The 27,059-nt window shown below is 41.6% G+C and overlaps 1 protein-coding gene across 1 annotated transcript in view; it reads left to right on the plus strand.

Annotated features, from left to right (window-relative positions):
• MYO1D (myosin ID) overlaps window positions 1-27,059 on the plus strand; it is a 360,182-nt gene that overhangs the window by 119,307 nt on the left and 213,816 nt on the right. The window contains 6 exon segments of the mRNA NM_001075838.2: window positions 1,641-1,786; window positions 1,875-1,989; window positions 9,074-9,244; window positions 13,502-13,572; window positions 20,349-20,423; window positions 26,143-26,275. Of these exon segments, the coding sequence (NP_001069306.1) occupies window positions 1,641-1,786; window positions 1,875-1,989; window positions 9,074-9,244; window positions 13,502-13,572; window positions 20,349-20,423; window positions 26,143-26,275 (711 nt within the window).

Genomic DNA, 27,059 nt, shown 5'->3' on the forward strand with positions numbered 1-27,059 from the left:
AGTTTGGGGGAGGTGGGAAGATCAGCAGTCCAGACAAGACAGAAGTTTGAGATGGCCGTGAGACATCCAGGAGTGCTGTCAGGCAGGCAGTCAGGCATGGGACCTGGAGCTCAGAGGAGAGCTTGCGTTCAGACAGTGCTTTTGGGGGGAAACATCATATCACTGTTCTTTATTGTCATATGAAATGACACAGAAAAGAGGAGATAGGGAGAGAAGAGGACCAGGAGGAACTCCAGCTTTTAGAGGTCAGGTAGAGGAGGAGATGGTTAGATAGCATCACTGACTCAATAGACATGAATTTGAGCAAACTCGGGAGATAGCAGAGCACAGAGGAGCCTGGCGTACTGCAGTCCGTGGGGTTGCAGAGTTGGTCACAGCTTAGTGACTGAGGAACAGTAAGAGAAGACCTACTAAAGGTCACCAAGAAGGAACAGCCGGTGAAATAAGAGGCAAATTAAGACACTGTGATGTCCTGAATCAGAGGGCAGAAAGTTTCAAGGCAAGAGTGGGAAACTGGGTAAGATGCCCACGTGGAGGAACGAGAAAGTGTCCATAGAGAGGTGCTTGGGGTCCTTGATGAGCCATTTCAGTGAGAAAATGAAAGAAAATGAGAGAAAATGAAGACTGGAGTGGTTGGAAGAGGAGGTGAATAGTGGAGGTCATGTGTCTGGACGTGTACAGGTGAAGAGAGCGGGTATCTGGAGGGAGATGTTAAGGAAAGACATTGCAGGACACATTTGTATCAGGATATGAATGTGTGCGAGTGTGTGGTGCCTTTGTCCTTTCGTGTTGCTGTGTGTGTTCTTGGGCATTGAATGTATATTTGAACCTCAAGGAATTTGAAATGCTGTCCTTTTGGCTTAGATCTTTATTTAGCATTATAAGTCAATGTTTGTGTATTTAGAATCCATAGAATATAGAACTCGTTAGTTCTCTGCTTTTTATAGTTGATGAGGTTAAAATAAAGCAACAAAGTGACTTATACAAGATAGTAAGCAAATTATTGGTGTTACCAGGTCACAGAGACACACCTAAGGAATTTTGTTGAAATAAGCTCACATAGTGACCAATAATAACCACCATCCAAATATCATGCAAACGTCACATAATATTTTAGAAAACAATCTGTATTTCTCATTTTTTAGCTTAGAGGATTAACAGCTATGCTAAATGCTAAGGAGGAGGTCAATAAGAATTTAAAACATATCACAAATCCAGGGCTTCCCTAGTGGCGCAGTGGATAATACTCCACCTGCCATTACAGGAGACGTGGGTTTGAACCCTGGTCCAGGAGGATCCCAAATGCCGTGGAGCAACTGGGCTAGTGTGCCACAACGATAGAGCCTGTTCTCTAGGGCCTGGGAGCTGCAACTGTTGAGCTCACGTGCCTCAGCTACTGAAACGCATGCGCCCTAGAGCCCTTTGCCACAATGAGGTGGGGTGGGGCGAGGGGGCTCTGCAATGAGAAGCCCACACATCTCAGCAAAGACGAGCCCCCGTTCCTTGCAAATAGAGACAAGCCCACACAGCAACAAAGAGCCAGAACAGTCAAAATAAATAAATGAATATAATTTTTAAAAAATCCAAACAGAGGACTCATTTCCAACGTGCAAGAATTTACGAGGTCATTTTCATCACAGGCCATATACGAGCGCCTTTTCTGTTGGATTGTCTCCCGCATCAATGATATTATTGCGGTCAAGAACTCAGACACCACCATCCATGGCAAGAACACTGTTATTGGTGTCTTGGATATCTATGGCTTTGAAATCTTCGACAACAACAGGTAAACCAGAGAAGATACTAAAAACCCTATTGTTTTGTTGTTGTTTTTTTAAAATTTGTTTGAGCCTGATTGATTCCTTTTCTTGCAGCTTTGAGCAATTCTGCATCAATTACTGCAACGAGAAGCTCCAGCAGCTGTTTATTCAGCTGGTCCTGAAGCAAGAACAGGAGGAGTACCAGCGGGAAGGGATCCCCTGGAAGCATGTGAGTGGATTCATGATAAAGCCAACTTCTAGCATCCTAGGGGTCTGCTGATTTCCTTGGGCGCTTGAAACACAGCACCCTTAGCTTTCCTTTTGGGGTATGTTGTATGAAAATGAGTTGTAACTCATTTTCAGGGTTGACAGGTGGGGTTTCTCTAATTTGATCAACTCTCTGTTTGGGACCCAGAAAGGGCTGAGTTAAAATCAGTAAACTTATGTTCACCTGATTGCTGATACCCTGTAGGTTTTTGTTTTATTTTTTCTTTCTAATTTTCTTGAGGTATAATTGACATATAGCACTGTATAAGTTTTGGAGGGGAAAATGTCAACCCACTCCAATATTCTTGCCTGGAAAATTTCAGGGCCAGAGGAGCCTGGTGGGCTACGGTCCATGGGGTCACAAAGAGTCTGACACGACTTAGCTACTGAGCATGCTCGCATGCACTGTGTAAGTTTACATTATCCAGTATAGCAATTTGACTTAACGCACATCATGAAATGATTACCACAATGAGTTTAGTGAGTATTCATCGTCTCATATAGATAGAAAAGAAAAGAAAAGAAAAGAATATTTTACGTTGACGTATAGTTGATTTACGATGTTGTGTTAATTTCTGCCATAGAGCAAAGTGATTCAGTTCTACATATATATATGTACATTTTTTAAAGATCCTTTCCCATTATGGAGTATCATAGAATATTGAATCCAGTTGTCTGTGCTAGACCGTAACGCATGGCTTTTTGATTCACATCTGTCTGTTTGACTTTAGCATCCTTTATACATTACTCATAGCAGCAGCTTTTGCCTTCAGTGGACAGAACTTGGCTTCCTAGTAGAGTTTCTTCTCCTTCCTTCTTTCCTTTTTTTGCTCTTATTCCTCTTTCTTCTTCCTCTACTTTGTAAGCTCAGTGGCACTCTGTCGTCTCTGGTCAGGGAAGTCCATACTCCCTGAAACCAGTGCATGAAGACAGCTGCGATGACTTTGATTTCCATTCAGTCTCTGTTGTGTCACACGAGTTTCCACCTCTCTTCGCGTGGCTCTCTGGGAACTTTGTATTTGTCACTGGTCTGATAAGAGGTAGGCAGACAGTTTGACGGATGCAGGGCGCAGTCCCACAGATCACAGCTAAAACCAGGACCGTTAGACTTCCTGCTCATGAAAGAAGTGGGACCTTGTCATTTTCTTTGAAATTTTTATTATTAAACAATTTTGCGAACAGACTTTAAAAATTCAAAAACTTCTGAGTTTCCTTTTATTTCTGTGTTTATCCTTTGCCAAGTATAGACAATGAAGTCCATATTTGTTTTCTGATACTCAGTGTAAGCAGTAAAAACCTATTTGAAATGCTGTATTTAAATTACTTTTATATTCCTTCCCACCTTCTTACTTGCTATCTTCTCTGATTCAGGAAAAGTAGATACTGGAAACATACATATATATTATATATAATTACATATTTTATATCTTATATATGTATATATATGGTATAATAATTAGCTTTCCTGCTTTAAATTGCTTCTTTGCCTTCCATTGTGTTATATATTAGAATACCATAAAAAATTTTGTTCAAATATATTAGTATAAATATTACCTATTTATAAATAAACCACAGGTGTATTATTACTTTCTAATAGGATTGCCTACAGTTTTGATTTAAAGAGTGAATTCTCATCACATATTTAACATGTAATTCAGTAAAGTTAATATGCAACTTTATAGAATGAATCTGTTGTGTCTCATAATACACAATTATAACTAGGGTTTAGGTTTTTATAACAAATTTAATCATAAACTTGTTATTCAGATGTGGTTCAGAGATACTGGTCAAAAATATCCTGTAACAATCAGAACATCAAATTCCACAGGCATAGTTGATAAAAGGAAAAGTCAACAATGGCAGGAGGCTATTCCAAACATATGAAAAAGGAGGGAAAAAGCCCTTTAAAACAATTCTTAGTGAAATAAACCAAGAGAAATATGTCCTAGAGGAAACAGAAGACTCTCTTAAGGGTAACAGTTACTGAGGACAGGCCGAATGCCCAAATTAGAATTCCTATTCTGGGCAAGTATTTCCTTTAAAACCCCCAAACTTATTGACATAGACACATTTTTCGTTGTTGTTCAGTTGATAAGTCGTGTCCGACTCTTTGCACTGCAGCTTGCCAGGCTTCCCTGTCCTTTACTATCTCCTGGAGTCTTCTCAAACTCATGTGCATTGATTTGGTGATACCGTCCAACCATCTCATTCTTTGTTGCCATCTTCTCCCCCTGCCCTCAATCTTTCCCAGCATCAGTGTCTTTTCTAGTAAGTTGGCTCTTCCCATCATGTGGCTGAAGTATTGGAGCTTTAGCATCAGTCCTTCCAGTGAATATTCAGGGTGGATTTCCTTTAGGATTGGCTGGTTTGATCTCTTTGCAGTCCAAGGGACTTTCAAGAATCTTCTCTAACACCACAGATACACTGCTGTATATAAAACAGATAACTAATAAGGACCTACTGTATGGCACAGGGAACTCTATTCAGTACTCTGTAATGATCTATATGGGAAAAGGTCTAAAAATGAGTGAACATATGTAGGTATGTAACGGATTTACTTTGGCTTCCCAGGTGGTACTAGTGGTAAAGAACCCGCCTGCCAATGCAGGAAACATAAGAGATGCACGTTCCATCCCTAAGTTGGGAAGATCCCCTGGAAAAGGTCATGGCAACCCACTCCAGTATTTAGTCTTGCCCGGAGAATGCCATGGCCTGAGAAGCATAGCAGACTACAGTCCATGGGGTTGCAAAGAGTCACACACAGCTGAGCGACTAACACACATCCACCTGATTGACTTTACAAAGAGTCACACACAGCTGAGCGACTAACACACATCCACCTGATTGACTTTGCAAAGAGTCACACATAGCTGAGCGACTAACACACATCCAACTAATTGACTTTGCTGTACAACAGAAACTAACACAGCATTCTAAATCAACTCTACTCCAATAAAAATTAACTTAAATAAAAAGTAAAAACTCCATCCCATCTCTTTATCTCCTGTGTCCCCTAAGAAACCTCTTGGGAATGCCAGGTGGCTGGAAGAATCTGATTTGTAAACCCCAATTTTAGGCAATGCTTAAAGCAGCATTAAATTGTGAACCAAAAGCTACTGGACTCTTCAGCAAAGACTAATTACTTGTAGATAGCCAGCTGGAATTTGGGAAACTTAATTCTTTTGGCCTTAACGACAAAAGGCTTAGTCTTTAATTCCATACTTGCAAAGTCTAAGATTTCAGCTATGTTGATTAATATAGAGTTCCTACTTTTTGAACATTTTTAAAATATTTTTTCCAAAGATACAAATAACATTTTTCCCTGATGAGAAATGTAATAAAGTGCCCACAATAAAAGTACATACTTAGACCAGGGCTAATCTGTCTCTGTACTAACATTTTGTACCAAGCCTGTCCTGTGCATCGTAGGATGTTGAGCAGTATCCTGGCCTCCTCCTAGTCATGACCATCAAAAACGTCTCCAGACATTGCCAGATGCCCTAGGGGTTCCGGGGAAAGTCACACCCCATTGAGTATCACTGATTTGCTGCTGCTACTGCTAAGTCGCTTCAGTCCTGTCCGACTCTGTGCGACCCCATAAACGGAAGTCCATCAGGCTCCCCCGTCCCTGGGATTCTCCAGGCAAGAACACTGGAGTACACCATTTCCTTCTCCAATGCGTGAAAGTGAAAAGTGAAAGGGAAGTCGCTCAGTCGTGTCTGACTCTTAGCGACCCCATGGACTGCAGCCTACCAGGCTCCTCCATCCATGGGATTCTCCAGGCAAGAGTACTGAAGTGAGGTGCCATTGCCTTCTCCGATCGCTGATTTAGACAAACCAGAAAAATATTAAAAAAGTAAAAGCCACCCAGTTTGCAGACTTTGAGTTCATGGAATGCAGAGGAGGTCTTGGAAATAGAGGTGGAGCTGAAAACCACAGCTGGCACGAGCCCTTGGATTTTTAAATACCATTGAGCAGGAATCCATGAGACATAGTACTCATCTATTGTGAGTGTGTCAATTTTAGAGAGGGTAATGGAAACAACTCTCAGATCAGGTACCTCCTGAATGATCAGGGACGTATCAACACACGGGATTAAAGTGCATAGACTGCCCATCTTCACGTGATGCACAGCTTGCCTGAGTCAGGCCCATGCGTGCTTTCTCTCGGAGTCTAGTGATAAATATGCTGCAAGCTGTCAGGATAAACAGGCTTCCCTGGTGGCTCAGCCAATAAAAAATCTGCCTGCAGTGCAGACCCAGGTTCGATTCCTGGGTTAGGAAGATCCCCTGGAGGAGGAAATTGAAACCCACTCCAGTATTCTTGCCTGAAAAACTCCATGGATGGAAGAGCCTGGTGGGCTACAGTCTATGGGGTTGCAAAAAGTTGGACATGACTGAGTGACTAACACTTTCACACTTTGATCAGAAGAAACAGGTGTAGAAGAGGATTATTATACATACCTTGTATGTCTTGAAGTAGAGAAAGATTCAGAAGTTGTTTATAACTTTATTTTCAGCTTGTGGAAGCAAATGAAAAGTGTATTCTTACTCTTTATGGATCCTTATATCTGATAATTAAAATTTTTATATTGTACCCTGAAAAACTGTGTTAGATCCATATATGCTTTTTAACTTTTGGGAAACTGGAGGAGACACTCTGCATTTTGGTCAGCCAGGGTCATGTAACTAAAAATGCAAGTTCTGTGTAGTACCTTAACTTCATCAAGTTAGGTATCAAGTACTACTTCCAGGTTATTTGTGGGCACCTAGTGGAAAGTGAAGAGGAGCTAAAAAGCCTCTTGATGAAAGTGAAAGAGGAGAGTGAAAAAGTTGGCTTAAAGCTCAACATTCAGAAAACGAAGATCATGGCATCCGGTCCCACCACTTTATGGGAAATAGATGGGGAAACAGTGGAAACAGTGTCAGACTTTATTTTTCTGGGCTTGAAAATCACTGCAGATGGTGACTACAGCCATGAAATTAAAAGACTCTTACTCCTTGGAAGGAAAGTTATGACCAACCTAGACAGCATATTCAAAAGCAGAGACATTACTTTGCCAACAAAGGTCCATCTAGTCAAGGCTATGGTTTTTCCTGTGGTCATGTATGGATGTGAGAGTTGGACTATGAAGAAGGCTCAGTGCCGAAGAATTGATGCTTTTGAACTGTGGTGTTGGAGAAGACTCTTGAGAGTCCCTTGGACTGCAAGGAGATCCAACCAGTCCATTCTGAAGGAGATCAGCCCTGGGATTTCTTTGGAAGGAATGATGCTAAAGCTGAAACTCCAGTACTTTGGCCACCTCATGGAAAGAGTTGACTCATTGGAAAAGACTCTGATGCTGGGAGGGATTGGTGGCAGGAGGAGAAGAGGACGACAGAGGATGAGATGGCTGGATGGCATAACCGACTCCATGGACATGAGTTTGAGTGAACTCCGGGAGATGGTGATGGACAGGGAGGCCTGGCATGCTGTGATTCATGGGGTCGCAAAGAGTCGGACACGACTGAGCGACTGAACTGAACTGACTAAGTGGAATATGGCGGAGAAGGCAATGGCAACCCACTCCAGTACTCTTGCCTGGGAAATCCCATGGATGGAGGAGCCTGGTAGGCTTCAGTCCATGGAGTCTCGAAGAGTCGGACACGACTGAGCGACTTCATTTTCACTTTTCACTTTCATGCATTGGAGAAGGAATGGCAACCCACTCCAGTGTTCTTGCCTCGAGAATCCCAGGGATGGCAGAGCCTGGTGGGCTGCCGTCTATGAAGTCGCACAAAGTCGGACACAACTGAAGTGACTTAGCAGCAGCAGCAGCAGTGGAATATGGGGGCTTCCCTGGTGGCTCAGACAGTAAAGAATCCGCCTGCAATGCGGGAGACCTAGGTTCGACCCCTGGCTTGGGAAAATCCCCTGGAGGAGGGCATGGCAACCCACTCCAGTATTCTAGCCTGGAGAATCCCCATGGACAGAGGAGCCTGGCGGACCACAGTCCATGGGGTCACAAAGAGTTGGGACACAACTGAGTGACTCAGCACAGCACAGTGGAATATGGGTCTTGTGATTAACAGCCAACAGATTGAGAGTATGGGGAGTAAGGTTAGGTGCAGTGTATGAAGACAGGATTAAAATAAGACTTGGTGAAGGAAGAAACATTATCTACTTTATAATTTTCACCTTGAGCTGTACGGTAAGTCCCCTCCATACAAACCTTCAAGTTGCAAACTTTTAAAAATGCAGACGTTCATGCCAGCCCCTGTGTGCCAGCTATTGTACTATTATACTTTCAAGGTACTGTACTATAAGGTGAAAAATCTTTATTTTTTGTGTTTGCTCATTTTTTTATGTGTGTAGTATTTATGTGAAGAATATTATGAACCTATTACAGTACAACCTATATAGCTGATTGTGTTAGCTGGGTACCTCGGTTAACTTTTTTGGACTTACAAACACACTCTGAGAATGGAACTCATTCATTTGTAAGGGACTTACTATGTTCATTTAAGGCAATTTTTAAAAAATTTTGACCAAGCTCTGCAGCCTGTGGGATTTCAGTTCCCTGACCAGGGATTGAACCAGGGCCATGGCAGTGAAAAGTGCGAAATCCTAACCGCTAGACCCCCGGGGAACTCCCAAGACAAAATGTTTTATGATACAAAGTCAATAAATGCATCTTTTAAAAAACCTCTGCTAAAACATGTACTCATTTTAGCATTGAAGGTTTTAGTCGCTCAGTCATGTCCCATTCTTTGTGACCCCGTGAACTGTAGCCTGCCAGGCTCCTCTGTCTATGGGATTCTCCTGGCAAGAACACTGGAGTGGGTTGCCATTTCCTTCTCCAGGGGATCTTCCCAACCCAGGAATCGAACCCATGTCTCCTGCATTGCAGGCCGATTCTTTACTGTCTGAGCCACCAGGGAAGCCTCATTAATTGTGATTTACATATTTGACATCAGAGTGACTTGAACTCCTGATACCCGTGGAGGCGTTGGTGTTGCACCTGGTTCCCGTCCCGTTTGTAACTGGCTCTTTGCTGTGTCCTCCAGATTGATTACTTCAACAATCAGATCATTGTGGACCTGGTGGAGCAGCAGCACAAGGGGATCATTGCCATCCTGGATGACGCCTGCATGAACGTCGGCAAAGTCACTGATGAAATGTTCCTAGAAGCACTTAACAGCAAACTGGGCAAGCACGGCCATTTTTCTAGCCGCAAGGTACCGTGTATAATGAGCACATCCTCTCATTTTGATCTGTACAATTTTCCTCATTGTTTGACAGAATCAAATGAATTTTTATGTTGGGGTACAAGAATGTCCACACGAGTATGAAAGGCTCTAAACATCCCTGAAATGATGTATTGCTGTGGATAAATTCTGCTTCTCTGGTTTACTGGGATGATGATGATGATGTTGTTCAGTCACATCCAACTCTTTACGACCCAATGGACTGCAGCACTCCAGGCTTCCCTGTCCTTCACCATCTCCCGGAGCTTGCTCAAACTCATGTCCATCGAGTCAGTGATGCCATCCAACCATCTCATCTTCTGTCATCCCCTTCTCCTGCTTTCAATCTTTCCCAGCATCAGGGTCTTTTCTAATGACTCAGCCCTTTGCATCAGGTGGCCAAAGTATTGGAGCTTCAGCATCAGTCCTTTTAATGAATATTCAGGGTTGATTTCCTTTAGGATCAACTGATTTGATCTCCTTGTTGTCCAAGGGACTCTCAAGAGTCTTCTTCAGCACCACAGTTCAAAAGCATTAATTCTTTGGTGCTCAGCCTTCTTTATGGGATGGTGTGATTGATAAAAATCATAATGCCCAGGAGAGGGCACTCTAGACTACTCAATTTGCTAGAAATAGGAAAAATGAACACAATTGTTTAGAAAGCATGATGTCATTTATAACCAATAGGTACAGAGACCTTGTTCATGTGCTAGAATTTTGCCCCTGCATCCGATAACTATGGCACTGAAAATAGCTTTTGTTCATGACTTTTTACTGTAATCCTCAGTTATAAAAATATAGTATATGTGCTCTGCTCTATGTGAGACTATGTGACTTTCTTGAAAACGAGAAATTCTAGCTGAAATTCTCATGTTACAAGGACACTCATTCCTTAAATAAATGGGTGACCTTTTTAACTCCCTATTTTTCACATTCTAAAAATGTTACAAACAGATCATACTTCTATGATAACTGGTGGCAGTTGTGGTTATCAGACCTTTGTGCTGCGCCTTGCGTATGATATGTTCGCCATGATATTTGTCCTAGGAGAGACACACCATCATCCCTAGGTGTTCCCTATAAATACAGGCTTGTCCAGCAACCATAAGCTGAAGGAGAAACAGGCCCCGTGCTTCTTCGCTTCCAGGAAGAAAGAGGCAAACGTTTCTGCTCCTCCATAATTCCGTGTAAATCTATGACATTTTTTAGTATGAATAAATCTATATTCTAACTTTGTCCCTTTTGACATTATGTAATTAGAACAGTAAGATTCCACAGTTAACTAGAGAAAGCATAAATCGTCAAGAAATAGATTACTGGCTGATATTTATTTTAGACCAGTTTATTTCCAAGACATTCTCTTTGGTCTGTTACTGAAGACTAATGTGTAGCCTGCTGTAGGTTAGCTTTCAGATAGTATGGTCTTATCTTTGTTTTAATTTTTACTTTTGGCCACACTGCGTGGCATGTGGAATCTAGTTCCCTGACCAGGTATTGAACCTACACCCCCTGCATTGGAAGCACGGAGTCTTAACCTCTGGGCCACCAGGAAAGTCCCTATAGTCTGATCTTTGACATTAGGGTTCCAGCTACAGTTATTCCTCCAGTCATTTCCTGTTTATAACACAAATACTGAATAAGTGCCTCTCGTTTTCCAGGTACAATCCTGACGGCTGGGGACAGAACAGTAAGCAAAGTTAGAAGCCACATGAATTATTTAGAGTGATACTTTTAAAGATGGCACAGTGACAGGGGCAAGTGTCCCATCTCTGAGGGGCTGGGTAAAAAATGTTCTTTATAATAATAATTCAGACTTTGGAGATTCGCCTTGTATTATGTCTACCAGATGGTAGACAATCCTTGTTTATCAAATTGAATTGGTCATGATCATACCAAAAAAATCTTAGGAAATGTTGAATTCTGAACTAAAACAGGCAACTCTCCATATGATTAGATAAACAACTATGATTCTCACATGAGGAATCGCTTCATTTTGTTATGTTTCACCTTGGCCATTTATGTACCTGAATGTATCAACCAAATATTTAAAGTAGAAGCTGTTCATGCAGTACTTTTAAGCACTAACTACTGACTTGAAAGGCTAAGTAGTAATTTATCTGTGAAGATGGAAATTTTCTTTTCTTTTTTTTATTGTGGGAGCCCAGGTTTTCCCAACTCTCAGACCAGGTGGCTCCTTTCTCCCTCAGCAGCAGCATCTCTCAGACATATCTTGAAATGGAAATTTTTTGTGTTCTTTTCTGGGATTTTTGCCTAATGAATGAAAGAAATGAAATAACCAAGCTGTCAGGATATTTTCATCACTGTGAACCTTTCTGTTAAATAAATGCTATTATCCTGTATGTCACAGCAGGTATTTTAATTCATTATTGATTACTAATGATTAACTACTTTTATTGGCAGGTTAAAGAAGAGGTTTCTGGCTTGTGTTTATTTAGGGGCTAAACTGTTTGTCATGTATTAAAATTATCATGCAGAGGCAGACAGATGATCCAATAAACTATAAAATTACTGTTAAAAGTATTGTTAACATGTAAAGTTGAATGATAAATAGGTCTTATTTTTTTTAAAGTAAAGAAAAATCTAAAAAGTTCTATGTTTAGATCAGTTAAGAATTTGCAGTATCTAAATGTAAGAATATTCAATTAGTATAGATGTCTCTTGAGTCTTTTTCCTTTGGGAGTTTTATAAGTAGAAGGGTTTTGTAAAAGTGGTTGATAAGAGAGAGGGAAGGAGAGAGGAATTAAATATTTCAGAGACCCCTCTGAATGTTAGATGCTTTGTTCTCCACAGTTGGTTTAACCTCTAGAACAACTCTACAATAAGTGATTACTGAAGGAAACAAAGCATGTAGATGGTAGAGACAAGACTGCAACCTCAGAAGTCTGACTCTAACTTCCTTTAATTATTAATTTGAATTAATAGACTAAGTATTCCCTTAACAGTCTACATCCATAGAGAACCCACCATCCTGGTTGGGGTTGTTTGTTATCTAGCATGACAAGCCAAGTGATGTTTCTACGTAACCATACTCAATGCTTACGGATTCTTTTTTTTTTTTTTAATGTTGACCATTTTTAAAGTCTTTATATTGCTTCTGTTTTATGTTTGTTGTTTGTTTGTTTTTTGGCTGTGAGGCACTGTGTAATCTTAGCTCCCCAACCAGATATCAAACCCACATCTCCTGCATTGGAAAGTGAAGTCTTAACCACTGGACTGCCAGGGAAGTCCCAATAGTTACGGATTCTTAAACATCCGCTTTTGAACCTAAAGGATATCAAGTGATCCTTTATAGGGTGGTCAAAGAATCTACGTGCTTCTGTAATAAGGAAATTGCAGAAACTTATAGAGATCCAGGGCTCTATAAAAACTGCCTTCTCAGAGAGGTCCTCTTCAGTGAGAAACAGCTACAGAAGGTTGATCTTCTGTGAAGTGGTAGACCTGGAGTCCCAGCTTAGCAGAAGACGGTGAGCCAGGCTGACGTATACATAGCAGAGTACAGACATGGCATTTGGTCCCAAGAACTCTTCCCAGAGCTACTGCTTATCAGCTACAGGACCTTGGGCCAGTTACCTAACCTGTCTGAGGCTTAGTTTTCATGTATGTAAAAGAGAATCCATAATCCTTAGTTTAAATATCAGTTGTGAGTATTGAATGAGATATCCATGCATAGAAGATGGCAAATCCTCAAAATGGTCTTCTTTAAGTGGGACATGGAGGAGAGAGGCTCTATCAGTCAAGGTTGGCTGGGCTGTGTTAACAGTGGAGATTTAAGTGTCATAGACAGCAGAAGTCTATTTCTCTCCCAGGGTCCCAGACTTCTCCCATCTTCAGGCTCTTCCATCCCCTCAGGACCATCCTTCTCTGCATCCAACTAGTGGGAGTTGAGAAGAAAGTACAGAGGAGAGTCACCCGCTTCTTACCAGCTTTGACCTTGAAGAGCCTTATCCCCTCACACTCACCTTCCATTGTGCAGAGCTTGGTCACCTAGCCATTCGCAGTCACCAAGGTGGCCAGGAAATGCAGTCTGGCTCTGTGCACTTTGTGGGGGAAAGTTCTCAATCTTTACCACATTTGCCAAAATAAATAAACCCCCACACACTGGGACTTCGTTCATAATGATATCGTGATTTGTGACATGATTAACTTCTCCTATTAAGTTGGAATATAGTTTTAGAAAACTTAAAATGTCTATTTTCAAGGTCATCTCCTTCCTTCTTGATTTCTTAGCTCTGCGCCTCGGACAAAATCCTGGAGTTTGATCGAGATTTTCGAATTCGACATTATGCAGGGGACGTGGTGTGAGTATCTCACTCTGGTGCCTGACGTGGTGGTTTGCATGCAGCCTCACTGCAGAAGATACAGTTAAGGGAAATAGAAATTTTTTTCCTGTTCGTTTGCATTTTCCAGCCATTTCTGATGCCAATATATTTTAATTTCTTCATTTAAAACATTGGCATAGCTTCATTCATTCCTTGCTTTTCAAACATTTGTTAAAGACACATCATGTGTGGCCATCCACAGTTTCTGGCATAGTTGACATTCGGTCAGCATCAACTGATGGTTAAATAAACCATGGAAGTATGTTAGGAATTGGGATAGAAAGATGAGTAACATGGACTATGCCCTGATGACGCTAGCAGCTTAGTGGAGGATACAGGCAGATACATGATAAGTCATTATAATGAAGAATGGAAAGGGTTAAACTGGAGAAACACAAGGCGTTATGGGAACACTGCTGTTTGCTGTTTAGTCACTAAGTCTTTGCCACTCCATAGACTGTAGCCCGCCAGCCTCCTCTGTCCATGGGATTTCCCAGGCAAGAACACTGAAGTGGGTTGTCATTTCCTTCTCCAGGAGATCTTCCTGACCCAGGGATTGAACCCACATCTCCTGCATTGGCAGGTGGGTTCTTTACCACTGAGCCACCAGGGAAAAGCCTTGTGGGAACACTGAGGAAGAATAATTAACCCACAGTGAGGAGTGTAGCCAAGCCTTGAAGGAAGTGATATTCCAGATGAGTCTAGAAAGTAAAAGAGGCTTAGTTGGAAGACAGAATTAGGAAGAGAAGGAGATGAGAGGGCATTCCAAGCAGAGAGACAGCAGGCATACAGGCCCAGAAGTGAGAGTCATCACTATACATGAAGAACTACTGGTAGTTGGGTAACTATATGAGCAAAAACCAGTTTTCCCATATGATTTTTCACATATTATTCAAAAAAGTAAAATTCTCACAAGCTACATTTTCTGGCTACAGTATGATAAAAGTAGAAATTGGTAAGAAAATAAAACTAAAAACATATAACTTCCTTAGTCTTTTAGTTTCCTAGGGTTTCTATGAAAAACGACCACAAATTGGTGGCTTAAAACAATAGAAATGTATTGTTTCATGGCTCTTCTGACCCAGGGATCGAACCAGGTCTCCTGCATTGCAGGCAGATTCTTTACCATCTGAGCCATCAGGGACACCCCATTCTGGAGGCCACAAGTTCGAAATCTAGGTGCTGGCAGGGCCACACTCTGAATGCTTTAGAGGAAGATTGTTTCCTGCTTTCTTCAGCATCTGGTGGCTGCCTGCTTTCCTTGGCTTGTGGCTGTATCAGTCCAGTCTCAGCCTCCATCGTCACATTGCCACCTCCTCTTTGGGGTGTCTGTATTAAATCTCCCTCTGTTTCTGTTTTAAAACTACACTTGTGAATGCATCTAAGGCCCACCTGAATAACACGGGATGAATTTCTTCTCCCAGGTTCCTCAATGTAATCACATCTTTTGCCATACAAGGTAATATTCACAATTTCCAGGGAATTTGACAAGGCTTCTCTGATGGCTCAGATGGTAAAGAATCTGTCTGTCTGCAATGCAGGAGACCTGGGTTCGATCCCTGCATTGGGAAGATTCCCTGGAGGAGGGCATGGCAGCCCACTCAGAATTCTTGCCTGGAGAATCCCCATGGACAGAGGACCCTGGCGGGCTGCAGTCCATAGGTTCACAAAGAGTCGGACATGACTGAGCGGTTAAGCACAGCACAGCATGTCTTTCAAGGGAGGCATTTTTCAGTCTGCTACACTTAGCGTGCTTTGTCTACCCACACTGCTTATTATCTGGTTTTTGTTTAAAGTCCCCTCTTTTCCTTTCTCCTTATTTTTGATGCTGGGAATTCTATTCACATAACCCATTACAGGCAGAGATTAAACAACAAAAAATGAAAATGATCATCTCTCTAAATGCCAAAGAGGCATTTGAAGAAACTTAATACCTGTTCCTGATTTAAATTAAAACTCTAGAATCATCCTCAATGGTGAAAAATTGAAAGCATTTCCCCTAAAGTCAGGAACAAGACAAGGGTGCCGACTCTCACCACTACTATTCAACATAGTTTTGGAAGTTTTGGCCACAGCAATCAGAACAGAAAAAGAAATAAAAGGAATCCAGATTGGGAAAGAAGTAAAACTCTCAATATTTGCAGATGACATGATCCTCTACATAGAAAACCCTAAAGAGTCCACCAGAAAATTACTAGAGCTAATCAATGAATATAGTAAAGTTGCAGGATATAAAATCAACACACAGAAATCCCTTGCATTCCTATACACTAACAATGAGAAAACAGAGAAATTAAGGAAACAATTCCATTCACTATTGCAATGAAAAGAATAAAATACTTAGGAATATATCTACCTAAAGAAACAAAAGACCTATATATAGAAAACTATAAAACACTGGTGAAAGAAATCAAAGAGGACACAAATAGATGGAGAAATATACCGTGTTCGTGGATCTGAAGAATCAATATAGTGAAAATGAGTATACTACCCAAAGCAATCTATAGATTCAGTGCAATCCCTATCAAGCTACCAACAGTATTTTTCAGAGAACTAGAACAAATAATTTCACAATTTGTATGGAAATACAAAAAACCTCGAATAGCCAAAGCAATCTTGAGAAAGAAGAATGGAACTGGAGGAATCAACCTGCCTGACTTCAGGCTCTACTACAAAGCCACAATCATCAAGATAATATGGTGCTGGCACAAAGACAGAAATATAGATCAGTGGCACAAAATAGAAAGCCCAGAGATAAATCCACATGAGTATGGACACCTTATCTTTGATAAAGGAGGCAAGAATATACAGTGGAGAAAAGACAATCTCTTTAACAAGAGGTGCTGGGAAAACTGGTCAACCACTGGTAAAAGAATGAAACTAGAACACTTTCTAACACCATACACAAAAATAAACTCAAAATGGATTAAAGATCTAAACGTAAGACCAGAAACTCCTAGAGGAAAACATAGGCAAAACACTCTCCTACATAAATCACAGCAGGATCCTCTATGACCCACCTCCCAGAATATTGGAAAATAAAAGCAAAAATAAATGGGACCTAATTAAAATTAAAAGCTTCTGCACAACAAAGGAAACTATAAGCAAGGTGAAAAGACAGCCTTCAGAATTGGAGAAAATAATAAAAAATGAAGCAATGGACGAAGAATTAATCTCAAAAATATACAAGCAACTCCTATAGCTCAATTCCAGGAAAATAAATGACCCAGTCAAAAAGTGGGCCAAAGAACTAAGACATTTGGAGACATTTCTCCAAAGAAGACATACAGATGGCTAACAAACAGATGAAAAGATGCTCAACATCACTCATTATCAGAGAAATGCAAATCAAAAACACAATGAGGTACCATTTCAAGCCAGTCAGAATGGCTGCTATCCAAAAGTCTACAAGCAATAAATGCTGGAGAGGGTGTGAAGAAAAGGGAACCCTCTTACGCTGTTGGTGGGAATGCAAACTAGTACAGCCACTATGGAGAACAGTGTGGAGATTCCTTAAAAAACTGGAAATAGAACTGCCTTATGACCCAGCAATCCCACGGCTGGGCATACACACTGAGGAAACCAGAAGGGAAAGAGACACGTGTACCCCAGTGTTCATCGCAGCACTGTTTATAATAGCCAGGACATGGAAGCAACCTAGATGTCCATCAGCAGATGAATGGATAAGAAAGCTGTGGTACATATACACAATGGAGTATTACTCAGCCATTATAAAGAATATATATGAATCAGTTCTGATGTGGTGGATGAAACTGGAGCCTATTATACAGAGTGAAGTAAACCGGAAAGAAAAACACCAATACAGTATACTAACGCATATATATGGAATTTAGAAAGATGGCAACAATAACTCTATGTGAGACAGCAAAAGAGACACAGATGTATAGAACAGTCTTTTTGATTCTGTGGGAGAGGGCGAGGGCGGGATGATATGGGAAATGGATTGAAACATGTAAATTATCATAGGTGAAACGAATCACCAGTCCAGGTTTGATGCATGAGACAGGGTGCTCGGGGCTGGTGCACTGGGATGACCCAGAGGGATGGTATGGGGAGGGAGGTGGGAGGGGGGTTCAGGATGGGGAACACATGTACACCCATGGCGGATTCATGTTGATGTATGGCAAAACCAATACAATATTGTAAAGTTAAAAAAAAATTAAAAAAAAAAAAACTCTAGAATCGTAAAATAATATGGCTCAAAATTATTACCCCCATCTGTCAAACTAGCCGTTCGCGCCAGGATGGCACAATATTCCACTTTTTCTGGTGCTATTTCCAGATTCCAGAATCCTGAAGAGGGAAGATCCAGTGATATACAGATGGCCGCCTCCGATCACTCAGGCCACACTCACCGGGTGCCCTCTTACAGCTTGGATCCGCATAGCTGCAGGGCTGGACTTAGAGGCCAGGCGGGGCAGCCACTGTTTCACAGATGGAGGCATTTATGCAGAGTGTGTGCCATTCTTTCCCAGCATCAGACAGCAAGCTTGACGAATAGCTGAGACAATACCTAGGTGTCCAGACTCCCCGTCCAGAGAGCTAGCCGGCCCCACAGAGGAATATGTGATGCCGCCGATTCCCCTTCTGTCTCTCCTTAAGCCTTTCAACCCTTTTCTAGGTTTTTACTGGGTGTCTTCTGTGTGCCCAATACTTTATAAAGTATGGTCCCTGCCCATAAAGAGCTTTCCATGTAAGATGCATACATACATGTGTGGGGTTGTGTGTGTAATAACACACAGTATTAGCACACACACACACGTGTGTGTGTGTGTGTGTGTGTATATGTATATATATATATGCATGCTGTGCTTAGTTGCTTAGTCGTGTCCAACTCTTTGCAACCTCATGGACTGTAGCCCGCCAGGTTCCTCTGTCCATGGGAATTCTCCAGGCAAGAATTCTTGAGTGGGTTGCCATGCCCTCCTCCAGGGGATCTTCCCAACCCAGGGATCAAACCCAGGTTTCCCGTGTTGCAGGCAGATTTTTTTCCATCTGAGCCACTGGGGAAGCCCAAGAATACTGGGGTGGGTAGCCTATCCCTTCTCCACAGGATCTTCCCGACCCAGGAATCAAACTGGGGTCTCCTGCCTAGAAGGCGGATTCTTTACCAGCTGAGCAGGACAGCCCCATGTAGATGTATATGCATACACACATTTGTATATATATATATATATATATTGATACAACAAAAGATGGTTGAAAATAATTTCCATATGAGTAATAACATGTGTTTTCAGAATAAGCAAATACCTTTAACTGTGTGTGATAAACCCAGATAGGCAGATGCTGATCATTAGGTGCTAGGAATTATTTTTCTAGGAAAAAGTGGGAAGGATGCTAGAAAGATTCAGGAACTATCACCTTAGCCTATTTGACTGGAGTGTATCCTTTTGGTGGCATAGAGAAGTAGAGACACCTAGAAAAGTAGATTAAGATCAAATCACAATGAGTCTAAAAGGTCAGAATAAGGACTTTGAATTGTAAGGGTCTGATGATACATTAAGAGTCAGGTGACTTTAAGGGTTCAGTCAAAAATGACTTGAAGGTAGTAGGAAGAAGACCAAGATTGGAGGAGGCAGGGAAATTATTTTGGACCTGGTGGCCTAAAACTGTGCCCGTGGGCAGCACGAAACTTTCTTGCAGAATGAAACATGAGCGGCTGGAACAATATAAGACTGGTGAGGCATCAGAGTTAGAGATCATAGAATTGTCTGCAGCAAGGGTCCCCAACCTCTGGGGTCTAATGCCTGATGATCTGAAGTGGAGCTGATGTAATAATAATAGAAATAGAATGCACAATGAATGTAATTCACTTGAATCATCCCCAAACCATCCCCTACCCTCACCCATGGAAAAATTGTCTTCCACAAAACCAGTCCCTGGTGCCGAAAAGATTGGGGACCGCTGGTCTACAGTGATGTGATTGTCCAGGAAGAAAATACAGTCAGGCGAGATAGGAGAGCTATAGGGAGCAGCCACCTCTTGAGTTACTATTTCCCTAACCTCTTAGCCTGTCTTGATCACACAGCATCACCCTGTACTGTTACCCCCTCCCCCATGATTTACTCCCTCTGGATCCATGCCAGTGACTGCAGCAGGGCAGCCCCTTGCCCACCAGCTGCAAGTTTAGCTTTGAGACCTTACTCACATCCCACCCTCCACACCATGAACACTGACCTTTTCATTTCCTCCCAACAACTCCGTGCATGTGCCTGCTTCCACGCCTTCGTTTAATGTTGCCCTGGATAATCTGCCTTCCTCTTTCTCTCCTGCTTATCCCAATCTTACCATCCTTTGCAGTTCTCCTTGGATCTTTTCTCCCACCCTGAACACAGTGAGCGAGCCTTAGGCAAGTCATCTCACCTCCCCACGGATGAGGCTCTTAGATCCTGTACGTTGCCGTTTTGCTTTTATCTTAGGAATGTGGGATGGCACACACAGCTGTCTTTTTAAAAGTCAGCATCTCGAGGTAAGCCACAAACCAGTGGAGTGATGATCTTAGTCATAGTGATGGCACTGATGTTTGCCCTCCTTTTGAGGGACAGAAACATCACCCTGTCTACAGAGTAGGTAAATTTGATATTCTTTAACTCAGAACTGGGTGGACAAGCTTTATACATGATTGATGGCATTATTTAACAGTAGAAAGGCTTGTAGACTTCTAGAAAAGCTTAGAAATGGCTCTTGCTTGGTGAATAATGTGTTTTCCGTGTTTCTTTTGTCTCAACTAGGTATTCTGTCGTTGGTTTTATTGACAAAAACAAAGACACTTTATTTCAAGATTTCAAGCGCCTCATGTATAACAGGTAGGATTAAAATTTTATTAATATTTATATTTAGCTTGCTGACATATATTACATAATATGTATGCACATGATTATTTCTGTGTGACAGTTTTAAGAGTTTTCTGGCAATTTGTATACTTCTGTTTGATCATACTTAGTGAAATCATCTGTTACTTTATGATGATAAAATCTGTAAACTTAGGGCAGGGACCCTGTTACTAATACAGTGTTCCTCAATTTCCCTTGGATTTCCTCGGTTTCTCTCTTTACTGTTGCCATCCTTCTTGTCCCTGCCATTGTACTCAGCAGTCTCCAGGCCAGGTCAGTGGTGATGGGAGGGTGTCAGGTAAGCTCTGGACCAGCCAAAAGCTTTACACACTCTGATTCCCACTACAGTGTCTTTGCCTCCAGCCGTGGGGCCACCCTAATAACAGAGTGGCTCTCACGTCAGTGGTGATCAGTGCAGAGTGGATAGAATCTTCTCACAACCCAAGAAAACGTGAAAAAGTCATGGAGAAATAAAGCCAAGCAAAGGACAGCAAATTCACATCTGGTACAGATTCTTTGGAAAGAAGGCTCATGAAGAAGAGAAGCTTCCTAGCCAACTGCTTCTTTTGGTTAAAGTGTCATTGCTCATGTATTAAGTCAGCTCAGCCCACTGGCCAGTAGGTCATCAAAGATATATGGAGCACCTCTGAGCCACACATTCCCCTGTGCTCTTGGGATTCAGCTGTTGAAAAACCTTGGACAAAGTCCCTGCCCTCCTGAGGTCTTTTATTCTAGTGGAGATGACAGTTAATGATAAAAGATGGAACTTTAAGCTAGTGTCAAGTGCTATGAAGAAAAACAAAGTTAGGTGAGAGATTGCGGGTATAGACCAAGAAGGGCCATGGAGGTGTTACAGGTAGTGTGGTGGGAAAAGGCTCCTTAAAAGAAGGGTCATTTGAACTGAGCCCAGAGTGAAGTGCGGGTGCAAACCATGAGTATGGGGGGCAGCATTCAAAGAGAGAGAAAGACTAGCTCACCAAGATGCTAAGGTGGAGACAAGCCTGGGTGTGTTGACCGCAGGAAGGTCAGTGTGGCTAAAATCAGTGAGGGGAGGGGAGAACAGTCAGGAATGACTGCAGAGAGGTCCACAGGCCCAGCTCATAGAGAGTCCATGAGCCAGGCACAACGGGAAGCCATTGGAATGGATGATATGATGTCTGTTCTAAAGAAAGCACTGGAAGCGCTGTGTAAAACCCAGATTGTGAAGGGCGGGAGTAAACCTGGGGAGACCAGGCAGGAGGCTGGTTTAGTGATCCAGGCTGAGACGGGGATGGTGGTGACAGAAATGGAAAATGGTCCAAGTGGGTGATATTTTGAAAGTAGAACCAACAAGATTTGCTGATGGATAGAATGTGTGATGGGGAAAAAAAACAGAAGTCAAAGACAAGGGGGATGGGATGCTTGGTTGTGGGAAAGACAGAGGAGGTGCTCATTTTGGGGGGAAATAAAGAGTACCGCTTCGAATATGTTTTGTGGGAGGTGTGTCCTGGACATCCATCCAAATAGGCAATTGTACGCGTGCATCTGAAACTCAAGAGTAAAGGCGGGAACAGAGAAATAAATTCATGGTGGCCCATCTGTTGATGGTACTAAAAGCCATTGTCCTGGTTGAGGTTATCTAGGGTGAGCATAGACAAAAAATAAGAGAGACAAGAGATTGGAGGATGAATCCCTGAGACACTCCACCATTTTGAGTCAAGCAGGGAAGGAGGAACTAGCAAAGGAAGCTGAGAGCATGCCTGTGAGTTAGGAAGGAAGCCAGGAATCCGGTGTCAGGGTGGCCAGGCCAAGGAAAAATGATCAACTGTGCCAAACACTGTCAAGAGCAGAGTAACGTGAGGAACAAGATTCACCGCTGGATTTGCTAACATGAAGGTCAGTACAACACTGACTTTACAGTGTCATGAAGACAGATGTCTCACAGAAGTGGGTCAAGAGAATACAGAAAATGAGAATGAGGCGACGGTGGGTTTCAACCGTTTTTTCCAAAAGGTTTTGCTATAAAGTGGTTCGTCTATGTGGATGAAGCCTCCAGGAGCAGAGATAGAGCCATCAACACTAGAAAGGCACAGAGGCGTGGGGGTCTGAGAGGGAATCCATGTAAGAACCAATCTGGGGAGGAGAGACTTTTCAGAGAGGAGTTTCAATAAGTGGTTTATCAGGTACGATGCACTCATTTTGAGGGAGAAACCAAAGAGTCTGGCATTGCTCTGTATAAAAAATGTCAAAAAGTCAAATTGGAAAAACGGCCTCAGTCGTCCAGGGGCAAAGTCAGGGCATGTTGCCCAGAGGAGGCAGTCGGGCTGTGTTCCAGGAGGCTGCACAGGGTGCCATTCGCTGTCTACAAGTGTGCTAAGGAGCTTTAGTCATGTCCGATTCTTTGCGACCCTATGGGCTGCAGCCCACCAGGCTCCTCTGTCCGTGGGATTTTCCAGGCAAGAGTGCTGGAGTGGGTTTTTGTGCCCCTCTCCAAAGGATCTTCAGGACCCAGGGATTGAACGTCTCCCTCATTGGCAGGCAGGTTGTTTACCACTAGCCCCACCCGGGAAGCCCAGAGGTTCAGCTCACCGAGAGCAGTGCCACCTTCTGGCGGTGGATTCTGGTAATCCCGGCTCACAGGACTAACACAGAAACAGAGCGAATGGACTTATTTCCAGCAATCAGACAGTCGTAAGGGTCTTGTGATATGAAACACTTGCATTGGTTTACCAGGCTCTTCTTCCCTATTGGAAACCTGTCTAGGAAATTAAATAGAACTCTAGTTTATTAATTGACAGTGAAAAATATCATCCAAAGGATGCTTAGTTGCTTGGTAAGCCTGGAATCAGAACAAAGGAACTTAGATAAGTCTAGTAATTAAAGACATTTCACAGCAGGGATGGTCTTGCCAAAGGTATAAAAACATAAAACAGTTGCAGCTTATTGTATATATTGCCATAGTAGGAAAGGTCTTGCTAGTGGGATGCAAAGTCTTGAAATAATTTTGATTAAAACTATCCTCTTAGTATTTAAATGGGCTGCCTTTGCCTCTGGATACTTTTTGATACTTCCATGGCTAAATGACCTCCGTAAATTTTAATCCTTTCTTTATATCTGTTTAAAGAGTGATCCTTGGATCTCTAGTTCTGGAGCGTATACATGCATGTATGCTTGCTCGTGTGTGTGTAAAGGGAAGGAGACAGGAAGCAGACAGGCGGCATGCCAGGTGCACAGGCCACTCTTCCCTCTCTCTCATTAGCCAGCTAAGTTCTGCCTTCTCTGTTACACATACTGAGTTTCTGGATAAATAAGCTTCCCCTTTAAGGAAAAAGCTCTTTTAAATATTTGAAAATTATGTTGACTTACCAACCTCAAAGTTCTTTCTCTTTGAAAACAATTGAACTTGTCTATTTTGATTCATTACACATCAATTCTACTGTTTGATGATAATAATAATAATAATAATAGGGACTTTCCTGGTGGCCCAGTGGCTAAGAATCCCTGCCCCCAATGCAGGAAGCCCAGTATGTTCCCTGGTCAGGGAACTAGATTCCACATGCTACAACAAAGAGCTGGCACAGCCAAATAAAGAAATAATAATAAACATCTTATTTCCTTCATTTCCAACTTTCACGCCACCCTTCATTCATTAGGTAGTGTCTAAACAAGGCCAAAAGTGAGCAGAGTGGAACTGGGGATAGAAACTGCATAGACCAAAGACGGTGACTTTCTGTCTTTGACATGCATCAGGATTTTCAAAGTGCACACACTCTACTTCCTGAAAATTCTATTAATATTCCTTTGGTGTTAGAAGGGCATTCAGGCACGATGGGCACCAAAAACTGAGAACCATTGCCTCAAGTTCTCTCTCTGCTAAAGATTGGAATGGTAAAGTTAAGGGAAAGCAATGTACATTTATGTGGTCATTTTTATTGGCATGTTATCTTTGGAAAATTATGGAATAGGACTATAACGTAGTAAAACTGGGTCCATGAACCACAGATCATGCACTATTTTATAGCCGCATTTTGATGGCAGTTGGCACAGCTTGCTGGCAACGGTCAGGGTCAGGAATATTTCTCTGCCTTCATTCACAGCCTAGCCAGTCTTCACCTCACTGTTTATCTTCTTCGCTCTTGTCCTTTCTGGCAGTTTGCTACTAATGTTTAGAACCTCTATGTATAGAGGTTTACTAGATGTTTGGGGAACCAACTCAATTTTCTCAATGTTATGCCAGGGAAAGAAAAGTGGGCAAAATGATGACAGAAGTAAACACAATTAGCAGAAAAGATCCATGTTAAGTTTTTTTTTTTTTTTCTATTCTCAACCCCCAATTAAGAAAGAAAAAAGTCTGATGAGAGAAGTTTTCAGAAAACAAGCAACATTTTGAATTCCAATTACTTTAAAATCAAAAGCACCGAGTGTTCTGTTAGTTTCAGGTATACAGCAAAGTGAATCAGTTATATATATGCGTATATCTGCTCTTTTTTAGACTTTTTTTCCCTTATAGATCATTACAGAGCACTGAATAGAGTTTCCTGTGCTATACACAGTAGGTCCTTGTTAGTTATCTATGTTACAGATAGTAGTGTGTGAATGTCAATCCCAACATAACATTGTAAGTCACTATACTCCAATAAAAAGTAATTTTTAAAAAATCAAAAGCACCCATATGAAACAGGGAGAAAATCAGAGCCGAGACCACCGTACATGTTTATAAAAAGATCTCCACAGAGCCAAGTAAGGAATATATCACTTTTAGCCTGAAAACTGGCCTGAAGTTTAAGAATTGGATTGCAGCCATCTTAGTGTCACATCAATAAAATATTGGAGCTGCCAGCACTACCTATAAATGTGATCATAATTCAACTGCAGTAAAGGGGTTTATGAGAAGACGATGTAAAAGTGGTTATTTTCTGTTCCTATCTGTATTTTTTGAGAGACCTGGCTTTTTGTGATGTATACTGTATGCATGTTTGTGTCAATTAAAAGCTACTCTCTTGAGATGCAGAGAGAGCAGACGTGTGGGCCCATCAGGGGAAGGAGAAGGTGGAATGAATGGACAGAGTAGCACTGACATACACTATCGTGTGTATAAAATAGCTGGCTGGCAGGAAGCTGCTGCGTGACACAGCGGGCTCAGCTTGGTGCTCTGTGATGACCAGAGGGGTGTGATGGGGCTGGGGTGGAAGGGAAGTATAAGAGCAGGGGATATCTGTATACATATAGGTGATTCACTTTGTTGTACAGCAGAAACTAACACATTATTGTAAAACAATTATACTCCAGTTTTTTAAAAAATGCTTTCCCTTTCCTGATTTCTGACACGACCTTGAAGATCATTTTCCTGTTTATGATGTGTTCTCATTCTTGTAAGAATCACCAAAACCATTTGATTTTAGGTATATGGTATAGAGCTGTGTAAACCATCAGAATATCCTACGTAATAGTAACAACGCAATCATTTAAAGAAATTTAAAGAACTTTTCGAAGGTGGCGTGATTTAGACACATCTTCTCATTTTGTGGTGTGGTATCTGCCATTATACTCTCAGCCTGATTTTCCAGGTGAAATCATTCTTTCAATCAGGCCTAGTGAGTTGCGTCTGCAGTGCAATTGTGGCTCCCAGGATACAGTTCAGCAGGAATGCTTAGCAATTCTTAATCCACTTATTTGAATGTAACGTTCAAGCCACTCTTTCTGTGCTTCTCAGTTCAAATCCTGTGCTGAAGAATATGTGGCCTGAAGGCAAACTGAGCATTACAGAGGTGACCAAGAGACCACTGACTGCTGCCACCTTATTTAAGAATTCTATGATTGCTCTGGTAGACAACCTTGCATCAAAGGTAATTACTTTCATTTTAAAATACCCGTTTTATTTCATGGATTCTCTCTTGACATATGTTAATGAGAAAGGTATGTATAGTATTTGCTTTTTAGGTAACTATAGTAAATCAAATTGAAGAACATGTATTTTAAATGAATGTTATAGTAATTCTTAATACTGTTTTGTTTGTTTTTTACCATGGCCTGGTGAAACAGTTGTTTGTGTCCCAGATGAATGATCTTAAATTTAGGCCTTTTATATTGTTGTCATCAATGGGAAAGTCTTATATGTGATCTTAAAAAAATAAAAACAGTATACTACAGGTATAGTATGTGCCTGATAAAAGAAATTTTAGCCCTGTGCTGAAGACAAGGCCTGGCTTTAAAAAAAAAAAAATCTTGAGTTAAATTGTCACGTACCATCCTTATGTTGTATCTGAATACAAATTACAGATAGAGCTTTAAGAGGAAGTTTAGTATTTAAGTGTTGCCCTTAGGCTGTTTTAATAGTTGAAATGAAAAGATGTACTATGGGCAGTCGTTTCTGCTTTTTATTGTTCCTTTGAGGCCTCATACTGTTTGATAACTTTAGTCTGAGGTTTTTTTCCCCTTGAAGAACAGATTTCTACTCTTAACTGCTGCTGTTGACGAGTTTGATAAATTAGGCAGCATTCTGGGGCTCATTATTTTTAGTTCCTTCATTTTTATCTTTCTCTCCTGGTGTTTTTCCAGTGTATTTTTTGTTCTTCATTTTTATCTTTTTTTTTTCTTTAATCAACTTCCTCTCTAAAAATTTAAATCTAT

This window comes from Bos taurus, chromosome 19, assembly GCF_002263795.3.
Source record: "Bos taurus isolate L1 Dominette 01449 registration number 42190680 breed Hereford chromosome 19, ARS-UCD2.0, whole genome shotgun sequence".
NCBI lineage: Eukaryota > Metazoa > Chordata > Mammalia > Artiodactyla > Bovidae > Bos > Bos taurus.